The sequence below is a fragment of the Gekko japonicus genome, unplaced genomic scaffold (genome assembly GCF_001447785.1).
Source record: "Gekko japonicus isolate JY-2015 unplaced genomic scaffold, Gekko_japonicus_V1.1 scaffold1146, whole genome shotgun sequence".
Classification (NCBI taxonomy): domain Eukaryota; kingdom Metazoa; phylum Chordata; class Lepidosauria; order Squamata; family Gekkonidae; genus Gekko; species Gekko japonicus.
This window is the reverse complement of record NW_015173707.1, coordinates 55869-67085: the sequence shown is the minus strand read 5'-3', so window position 1 is coordinate 67085 and position 11217 is coordinate 55869. Positions and strand designations below refer to the sequence as shown.

Genomic DNA, 11217 nt, shown 5'->3' with positions numbered 1-11217 from the left:
TTCATTTATGGGGAAAATAGCAATAATAAAAATGAATGTGTTGCCAAGGATTTTGTTCTTGGCACAAAATCTACCAATATTAAGAAAAAACACTTATTTACAAGAACTGGAAAGAATCTGTAGCAAATTTATATGGGACAGTAAAAAAAGCAAGAATTAATCGAAAAGTTATGCAGGATAAAAAGGAAAGAGGGGGCTTTGGTCTCCCCAGTTGGGAAATGTATTACAAAGCAGCTGCGTTGACATGGATAAGAGAATGGATACTCCTGGAAAACTCTAGACTATTGAATTTAGAAGGATTTAACCTAATGATGGAGTGGCACAAATATGTGTGGTATGATGAAGAGAAAACGAGAAAAACTTTTGATACACACACATTAAGAAGATCGCTAATGAAAATATGGAAAGAAATCAGAAAAAATTTGTATACTAAAATACCAAAATGGGTGGCCCCCATAGAGGCTAACACAAAGCAGACTCTGATAGACAAATATAAGAAAATAACATATAATGATTTGTTAAATAAGGATAATAAACTAAAATCCGATAAAGAATTAGAAAAACAAAATATAAAACTTACATGGTGGGATACTTTACAATTAACGTCAAGATTTAATAGGGATAAAAAATAGGATTTTATGATAATAACAATGAATTAGACAAGATTTGGCTCTCCTCAACTGATAAGTTAATACAAAAACTATACAACTCCTTGTTAGCTGATTACTTAATAGACAAGACCGTAAAAGGAGCAATGATATCATGGATGAGGGATTTGGGGCATCTCATAGAAATAGAACAATGGTCTAAAATATGGAATACAGTAAAATGATGAGAGCAATTCCATATAAAGAAAATATTTTGAAGATGTTCCATAGGTGGTACTGGACACCAGATAAGATATCAAAGTGTTATGGAAAGGCTAACAAGAATTGTTGGAAATGTAAGAACAATGTCGGCACCTTTATACATGTATGGTGGAAATGTGGGAAAATACAAACCTACTGGTCTAAGATATACAAAATATTAAAAGAGATTACAGGACTGGATATACCGTTCTCACCCAAGATAGCTCTATTGAATATGCTCCCAAATTATTATAGTAGTGAGAATAAATATTTAATAAGCTACACTTTTACTGTGGCAAGAATCTTACTAGCAAAATACTGGAAAGGAGAAAAAATTCCCCCTAAGGAAGAACTGTTAGACAAAATGTTGACATTAGCTGAGATGGACAGATTAAATGTACTTTTGCAAGGAAAGGAATATGACATATTTAAAAAAAGATGGAAGAAGTTTTATGTCTGGTTAGAGAAGACAAAAAAATGTATCGCAATGATAAATGTATTGTACTCGATATGTTGATATGTGTGATATAAATAATAAATAAACTTTTTTAAAATGTGCCAGCGAAGTTATGCAGGGCAAACTCTATGGTTAACTCTATGTTTGGGGCAAACTCTATGGTTAAAATTGGGCTCAAACCATAGAGTTATGCCCAAAAAGCAGAATGTCACCACGTGACTTGCCAACGACTTCCATTGGGGATGTTACCTCATTATGTCAGTGTTTGGGGGTGGGGTTCTCCCCAGTGACCAGCTGGCCGGCGGTGGGCAAAAGCTGTGAAAATTGGGGGATCCCCTGCCCCGACTGGGGGTCTGGGAACCCTATTATATGTTTACTTTGAGGAGGGGTGCTAAGATAATTAACACCTGTAATGAGTAAGAAATTCCAAATCTTCTTTTATGGAGTGGGGTAGTAATGTGAAGCCTATTAACAAATTCCAATTCAGCAGTTTCTTTCTAGAGTCACCCTTTGTTACTCAGCTGAAAGTCAACAGTTCTTCAACACAAGAACATCAAAGTGTGGCTGTACCATCAGGTAGCACACCTCTTGTATGGAGGTGCTTTGTCCACACATATGCAAACAACACACCTGTGTTTTGGGAAGGGGGTTTCAACCACTGCCCCTTCTTTAAGTTAAGTTTCAGTATTTTTCTGAAAGCTGGATTTGTAGAACCATTTCTCCCCTTTGAACATGGCTCCATTTACTAAATCGGGTGTGTGTGTGCCAAATTGGGTATATTGATTCTTTTGCATGGGAGCTGTCCTGTTTGTTCTGTAGAGAGAGCAGAATGGCAGAGTGTTTACGCATGACAGCATATATCATATTGCTATCAGCACTGCCTTTTACAGTCATGGTTTGATTTCCATGAGAGAGAAAAATTAAAATGCTGCGATTTGGCAACACAACTGAAGTGAGAACCCCAGGGTATGGGAAGAATAGAAAACTTTACCCAATGTCAGTTGCCTTCCTGATAGCAGTCATATATTTTTCCTATGAAAGTCAGTTGGAGCCATTGATTTTTATGGGAAAGAGAGGCAAATGAAAAGACGTGGAATAGAAAAATAGGGCACTGCCTCCCCTTGGCAGGATACTTGTTTTACTGGTGTATATGTGTCCCTTCAGGAGAGATGGATGTATACCATGACTATCCAAGACAGTAACCTTTTTTTTTTTGTCCTTCCAATAGAATGTGAATGCAGTGAAAAGTCCTATTTTCACTCCTTCAAGTGGACGCCATGAACATGGCCTCTTGAATCTGTACCATGCTATGGAAGGTGTGAACCACCTCCATCTCCTAGTGGTGAAGGAATATGAAATGCCACTGTACCGCAAGTATTGGCCCAATCACATCATGCTGGTTTTGCCAGGCATATTCAACAATGCTGGAGTTGGTAAGTGAGGCAAAATGAGAGGCCAGAATGCAGGCTTTTCTCTTGTTTCTAGGGGAGAGGAAAGAGAGTGAGACGTTCAGACAAATTGGTCAGGATCTCTCTACATTTTTTATCCTGCCATTTCTTCAAGGCACTCAGGGAGGTTTACATGGTTCTCTGCCCCCTTCCATTTTATCCGCACTCCATCTCTGTGAATTAGGTTAGGCTAAGACAGACTTGAGGGAGCAAGACGAAGTGGGTCTACTCAGAAGAAAGTCATGTGTCATTCAATGGTGCATATTCCCAGGAAAGTATCTTTAGGTTTGCAGCCTGAGGTCACCCATCATGGCTGAGTAGGGATTTGAATCAAGACCTCCCTAGCCCTAGTCTGCTATTTTTAGCAGTACCTCACACAAGCTGATACCTTCTCCTTGTTAGGTCTTCCTGACATATACATTAATACAGTATTTTCCCCAATGCAAAAACTAGGTTCTTTTCCAAGTATGCCATCCCAACTCCTCCAGAAAAGAAAAAAATATGGGACATCTTACATTTGCATACAAGTTACAGTTATGTGCAGTTAAAAAAAGGGGGAGGGATGTCTTTCCTTCAGGGTTGCCTACCTTTGAGTAAATACTGTACTACTTAATTTACTGTACTGTTTTCCTTGTATCTGCTTTTTGCAGTACGGAGATTAAATGTCCAGTACAGTGTTATTTAAATCTGATGCTTTGTATGTGCTTAATGTGTCCTCATCTGACAGCAAAACAGTTATTACAGTACATTATGAAATAGGGCTCCAAACTTTAATTGGTAGATCAGTCAACTAAAGATTTTGGTGATTAATTGGTGAGCGATTAATTTAATTGCTGCAGCTAAGTGTTAAGGGCATACCTGTTTAAGACAATTTGCTTCTGACCTATTACTTTCAGCATGGAATGAAAAAGAAAATGTGTTCCTTCTAACTGTGTGTTGTAGCTTTCCTCAACTTAGAATTTAATAATTTTACACTTCCTTCCATTCTGATAAGGGAACATATCATGAGGTACTGGTAATATGCAGATTTAATTACTAATCTAATTAAATTATCGAATTAGCCAGTGGCTGCTGGCATTTGTGCTTATTCCAGGAATTCCAAAAAGGAGTTACCTGGGAATTTATCATTTAATTCTTCTAAAGGTCCCCTAGGTCCCCTGGTTTCTATAATGATTACTTATCTGCTTAATATTCAATAAATCAAATGTTACTTTAAAATGCATTTGAGGACCTAGCAGGAACTTCAAGCTGAATGCTCTCTTATTTCTTTGGACTTCCCTTCACTGTATTGGTTCCTGTCTTTGGTTATAATTATAAATCCTTTATTTAAAAAAAAAAAAGCTTGATAATTTTATATGTCTTCACCTTGTCTCCAAGTCTCATAATTTTTTCAAAATCTGGCAAAAATATAAAGTGCCAAAGGAAGCTTTAATAGAATAAAATAGATGGTTCTAGCTAACACAAAGATGAAAGAGCAGCTTGGCTTGACATGCAGTGAGTTAAATTTGTTTTTGACAGCTGAATATGCTAAATTCTCTTAGAGCTTCCATGTGGCCTTTTTAAAAGACTTGTTCCTAAGAAAAACCATTGTGCCTGGAGTGGGGACCATTCCACTGGGTGGGGGGGATGATACAGGCACATGCGCTGGGGAGAATCAGCCACAACTTTATGGTTTATAAGTTCCCCAGGTCTTGGCACAGCATAGGCTGGGGACAGTGGATATGCCCGACAACCCAATTGCTGTCAGCACCTTCCCCAACCCACCTGTTGGGTTAACCAAGGGCAAAGTGCAGGTATTAGAGCTGAAAGCAGTAAAAATCTCTGTTCCTAGCCATCACCAGTGTGTCAGCCCCCAGAGCTCCTTAAGGGGACTTCCCTTTTGCAAGGACCCACCCTGCATAACCAGTGCTATGTTTCCCAGCCAGTGCCTAAACAGTGGCAGCCAATTGTGACAGATATGCTCTTTTTAACAGTGCAGACAAGCATACACAGTAAATATATTATTTTGCCAGGGCGAAGGTAAAAACGCCAAGGCCTATCAGCCAATTAGCTCTGAGTGAAATTCCTTTGCTGAGAGAGAGTTACTGAATGTCAAACACCTCTTCAGCCTATTCCTTTCAATCTGAGCTGTGTACCAAAGAGAGACGCTTGCAGCCTGCAGGTCTCCGTGCCCCAGCCATGCCACGATGGGCTGACCTCTGGGGCAGGCTGCAGGAAGCTGCTTGAGAGCTGACTGGCTGACAGCCGGTGCTGGGTGCAGTTGCTGAAAGTCATCCTTGCCCCCCTTCCCCCCAGCACAAATGATGCCCCATCTCAAGGCTGGAGCTATACTTACATCATTCTAGGGAGCCTTAATGAAGATTACAAATAATGCTCCAAATAATCCTTGAAACATTTTCATTGTGCTGAAGCTTATCAAGGTGGAGTCAGAGAAATGATTGACTCTGCATGAACACTCACTGGGCAATCTGACAATGTCCAACTGCTATTGGCTTCAGAATGTTCTTTGGCACCTTTCCAGTAAATATATCCCCATCAGGATATAAGCTCCCCATCAGGAGCTTATAACAGTCCCTTTCTACATTATGTACATAGTGAAGTCCAACTGTTTTGTGTTAAATAAAGAGGATTAGGGGCCAGTAGATGAACGTTAGTCTCCTCTCTTTCATATAATCTCTGTCATATGTTTTAGGTGCAGCCAGATTCCTTATTAAGGAGCTTTCTTACCATAACCTGGAACTGGAGAGGAACCGACTAGAAGAGCTGGGGGTCAAGCGTCAGTGTGTCTGGCCTTTCATTGTTGTTATGGATGACTCTTGTGTTTTATGGAACTGCCATAGTATCCCAGAACAATCCAGGTAATCAATGTCTCCTAACCAGGGAGGTGCATGGATTGGGGCCTCCAGCAGTATTTTAAGTCAATGCAAGCTTTGGAAAATTGATTTGGTACATTATGGCATTAGGGAATCACTTGGTCAGTTTGCACTTTTGTTATAGTTTTGGTGTCTGACAATAAACAGGTTTTAAATGAAAAAAGGAAAACCATATCTAATATAAACTGAAGTGTTGTCAGTACCACTCAGTAATCTATATATCTAATAGCCGAGGTGCCCCCCGTGTGCGGATATCTAAATGCAGAAAAATCTAAAAAGTTGAAAAAATATACAGGGGATATTTAAATCCCCCCAAAAGTACAAGAGCGTTCCCTGCACGTGCGCAGATAATGCCCCGGCAACTGTCCCGCCGCCAGGACAGGAGGGGGCGGGAGAAGGCTTGGCGGGCCAGCTGCTGTGAGCTGCTCCGGCCTCGCCGCCGCCACCGGGGGGGGGGGGGGGGGGGGACACGGGCAAAGTGCGGCTTTTTAAAGCCGCACCATAGAGACATGCAGCAGGGGGATCACATAGATCCCCTGAGCCGCCACGCACTTCCTCCCCGGCACGATCAGATGCCGGGGGGAAGCCACTGACAGGGAAGCGAGGCAACTGAATTACGAACCCAGGCCTCCCCGCCACCGCAGCTGCTGGGGGGGAGGGAGAAAGCTTGGCGGGCCGAGTTCAGGCCTCGCTGCCGGTGCTGGGGGGGGGAGAAGGGGAGAAGGCTCACCTGTGGCCGCTTCCTCCTCCACATGGAGCTCCTCCCCTCCCGCAAGTATCATGGGTCCCCACTTCTTGTCATTCATAACTGCCATTTAAAAACTAATCATTTTACCATGTGTAACTTAAAATGATGTATTATATTAGTTTTACAGTTGTAAGAGCTTTAACGTGACCGCACATTTGAATTTCTGAGTGCAGCAGGGATCTAGTACAGTATGTTCTACTTTTACTTTTCATAGTCAGTCCATGGATCAAGGAACAACCAGTAAAAATGTGTCTTTGAAAAGTGTCCTGCAGCACATTGAAGCCACGCCAAAAATTGTCCACTATGCAATACTAGGGATTCAGAAGTGGAAGAGCAAACTGAATTCCAGGCCACCAAAAGCTCCCTTCTCAAGGTGCCACATCCATGACTTCATTCTGCTCAACATAGATCTGACTCAAAATGTGCAATATGATCTAAACAGGTAAGCAATGCAAATCTTTTGCTGCTAATTATACCAAAGGCTAGGTCCCTTTTAAAAAACCTGATCCCTTTTAAAAATAAGAATGAGGCTCACAAGCAAATTTTTAAGAAAGGCGTCGTCAAGAGAACCATCCAAATTACTCCTGATGTCACAGTTCCCTCGTGTACAATTGGGCTGTTTTGAAATACCACCTGAAAATCATATATTTAAAGAAGAGAGAGAGACTGACATTTGAGTATCATTCTAGCTGAAGGAAGGCTTAGCTCTCAAGAACATTTCCTACCAAAACCCGCAGTGAAATGAACAGGAGTTTTGCAACAGCACAGATTATGAATAGTATTTTGATATTGCATTGAGGTCTGTTTGCACATGTGATTTACGGTTGCATTAGGGAATCACTTGGTCAGTTTGAAATTTGAAGGGAGATTTAAATGCTTAGTGCCAGTTTGGTGTAGTGGTTAAGTGCGTGGACTCTAATCTGGGAGAACCGGGTTTGATTCCCCACTCCTCCACTTGCACATTCTGGATTGACCTTGGGCAAGCTGTAGTTCTGGCACAGCTGTTCTTGAAAAAGAGCCGTTTCTGTCAGAGCTCTCTCAGCCCCACCTACCTCACAGGGTGTCTGTTGTGGGGAGGGGAAGGGAAAGGAGTTTGTAAACCGCTCTGAGACTCCCTTGGGTAGTGAAGGGCGGGGTATAAATCCAGTCTCCTCTTCTTGGTCCAAAGAGCAATCTTATGCATTCAAAAGTGTTCATTTTTACCTATAAAGTCCTTCACAATCTAGGGTCAAAGTACCTGCAAAGAGCATCTCTCCCTACAGTACCCTTTTCTCTAGCTTAGATCCTTTCAGTAGGCTCTGCAGGTGGTATCCCCAGATGGAGATAGTTTGGGCTCATGCCGTCTTAGTTAGGGCTCATGCCTTCTCAGTTGGGGGTCTTTCTTTGTGAAAGGCCTTCCAGATAAGGTATAGGCATTTAAATTGATACTGGGGTTTTTTCTTGTATTTGATTCTTTTTTATGTCCTTTATGACTGATTGTAAACCACTCTGAGCACTCACAAATCATGCTCAGATTTGGCAGCTGAGGTTTGAACTGAATAGAAACAGAGTCCAGCCTTCCTCCCATAGACAGCCTTGCCCATTTCAAACTACTTCTGGTACCACATTGCTTAAAGCTACTTTTAAAGGCTTTTGCCAATGGACAGCTTTTTGTTGTCTTAATCTAGAATTATTGGATTTCTGGTCTCAGTGTGATTACTCATAACATTTATTATGAGCAGGGCTTTTTTGTAGAAAAAGGCCAGCAGGAACCCATTAGCATAACAGGCCACACCCAACAGCAGAAATTCATTAGCATATTAGGCCACACCCCTGATAGCACAGCTTATTGGCATATTAGGCCACACACACCCATGTTACCAAAAGTGTGGTCATCCAGCCACACCCACTTTTTGCTTCTTATTCTGTTTACTTTGTTGTCAAAACCCTGGGCTTTTTTTGTAACAGGAACTTCTTTGCATGTTAGGCCACACACCCCTAATGCAGCCAATCCTAATGAGTTTCTGCTGTTAGGTGTGGCCTATTATGCTAATGAGTTCCTGCTGGGCGTGGCCAACTCAGGAGCCAGCCGGAACTCCGTTCCTGTGCCTTCCTGCCCCAAAATAGCCCTGATTATGAGAAGTCAAAAGGCATAGTGCAAGTTACAGATCTTTGCCTTCAGCAAACACATGATCAGTTAAATGTTCAATTCCTTAGGTATTTCTGTGAAGATGTAGACTTTAATCTGAGAACAAACAGCAGTGGCCTGCTTATTTGTTGCTTTAACAACTTCAGTCTCATGAAGAAACACATCCAGGTTGGAGGGCAAAAGGATTTTGCTGTTAAGCCTAAAATAATGGTGAGTATTGCCTTAATAACATTGTCTTGTGGCCTTAAAAGGTTGGCTATTGCTCCATTCTTATGATGAAATTGCTAATGAAGGGAAAAGGGAATTTGAATGTCTAAATTTCTCTACGGGCCTACTGTTGGCAACAAGGAACTTCTTTAAAATGCTTCCCAGAGAACTGAGAACAATTTAAATGTGTTCTGCCCTATGAATTGCAGTAATTTAAATTAAATCCACTGTTTAATATTTTAAGTTTTACTGTGGGTTACAAAAAATATTTTACTGCAAAGAAATGTCAGTATTTGAGAAGAAAATCCAGGTGTGCATGTCAGTTTACAGGGTTTCTACCCGTCTTGGAATATAAAGATTTGCATGTGTTGACTAGTCATGCCGGCCACATGACCACAGGAACGTCTTTGGACAGCGCTGGCTCTTCAGCTCGGAAACGGAGATGAGCACCGCATCCTTAGAGTCGGATTCGACTGGCTTTCGAGAAAGGGAAACCTTTACCTTTACTTTACTACAGTCAACACATACATACACATACACTCACAGAACATAGGATCACTTGTATTGTAGAATGAGCAATAATTTGAGTGGTTTTGCTTTGATTATGGCATTTTCCAAACTGATTCACAAGTGGGTGTATGCTCTTTTCATATGTATTTGTTGATGGTGCTGAAAGTTAGATTAGGTTGATGCCCCTTAGGAGAAATAATTTATTGTGTTCCTTGGACTGGTGGCATCCTATACCTTCCCTTTTGATACCATGTGTCAGTGCCCAAGATAGTGTTTGAGAATGGTGTTCACAAACGAAGTTTGTTTGAGGATTTTTATTTTATTCATTGCTTTTCTTTTTAATCAGCGGTAATAGGCTTTGTAGAGCTCTGTGTTTTATTTACTAGTGGGACCTTACTCTATTATTTATGTTAAGTATTTATTATTTACAAACAGCTTAAGCTGCTACGCACTTGACAATTATTAAAAGACTAGGGAGAACTGTCCACGGGTTTATGATTTACTAAACGTTAGAATACGTTAGGAAGGAAGAAGAAATTAATTTTCATTTGAGATCAGGATAATCAGAGCGGCCGCTTCTTACATCCCGTTCCAAATAATTACTTCAGCCCCCCACCTAATGTTGCTCAAAGCTGTATGTATGCACTTGCTAACTTTGCTTCAACACACAACAGTATGTTTTCATTAGATCTCCCCATCTGCCTGGCATTAATATGTAGTCTTTGTGCAGCAGGATGGCAGAAAATGTTAAGAACCCTGCTAAGAGAATGCTAAGAGTCTTCTCAGTATTGGCTCTGGTGCCCTGGCCTGGTGCCCTGGCCTGGATAGTCCAGGCAAGCCCGATCTTGGAAGCTAAGCAGGGCCAACTCTGGCAAGTATTTGGATGGGAGACCTCCAAAGAATACCAGGGTTGGGAGGCAGAGGCAGGCTACCAAGCCACTTCTCTGCATGTCCTCCATGCCTGAGTAGGAGTTGCCAGAGGTTGCCATAACTTGCAGGCATGGGCACACACACGCATGCACACATACACACAAATTCAGATGCAAACATACCAAAACAAAAAAATCAAAACAAAACCCCTCAACAACAAAAGTATTGGCTCTGGCCTTCTCTTGCTTCCTTGGGCTCACAGGACCACCAGGCCCTCGCTCCATTAGTTTGTTCTATGTAGCTGGTACTTTTATTACAAGCTACCAGATCCCTCTCTCTCATGGATCGCTGCCTTGATGTTGCCAGACATCCTGGAGTGTTAAGTCAAATAAGCCTTAGACAGCATTACTAACAACAAAGCCCAGATCCCTCTCTCTCATGGATCGCTGCCTTGATGTGGCGAGGGGGCTTGCTGTCAGAGCCCACAGCTAACAACGAAGTACACACATTCAGGAACGGTTATACTTTTATTGCAAAGCTATAGATGCAGTAACACAGGCACTGTTAAGAATGGTGGCATCCAATAGAGCCTAATAGGATATAGGGTATTCGTATGCACCCCCCCCATGGCATGGGCCAATTAGGTACCCTCCCGCACGTGGGATAAGTTAGGAAACCGTTAGGTGGCTAAAGCTGGGAACAGCAGGGAGAGGAATGCAATAGGAATTACCAAGACACAGAATTAACTCCCCAACCCCCATGGCAGCATAGCGGACACTTGCGTGGTTTGATGAGGCTCTGGGCTATGCCGTGGAGGACCACCCAGGACTGACAGGCCACAGTGGAGAACTCAGACAAAATGTGATCCACTGGAGAAGGAAATGGCAACCCATTCCAGTATCTTTGCCAAGAAAACCCCATGGATAGGAACAAAAGGCTAAAAGATATGATGCCGGAAGATGAGCCTCTCAGGACAGAAGGTGTCCAATATGCTACTGGGAAAGAGCAGAGGGCAAGTACAAGTAACCCCAGAAAGAGTGAAGCTGCTGGGCCAAAGCCAAAAGAATGCTCAGCTGTGGATGTGTCTGATGGTGAAAGGAAAGTCCAATGCTGCAAAGAACAATATTG

General features: G+C 41.9%; 1 protein-coding gene across 1 annotated transcript in view; it reads left to right on the top strand.

Annotated features, from left to right (window-relative positions):
* GREB1L (growth regulation by estrogen in breast cancer-like) overlaps positions 1 to 11217 on the top strand; it is a 121888-nt gene that overhangs the window by 106130 nt on the left and 4541 nt on the right. The window contains exons 27-29 of the mRNA XM_015423303.1: positions 5446 to 5611; positions 6589 to 6816; positions 8571 to 8712. Coding sequence (XP_015278789.1) covers positions 5446 to 5611; positions 6589 to 6816; positions 8571 to 8712 — 536 coding nt within the window. The remainder of the gene's footprint in view (positions 1 to 5445; positions 5612 to 6588; positions 6817 to 8570; positions 8713 to 11217) is intronic.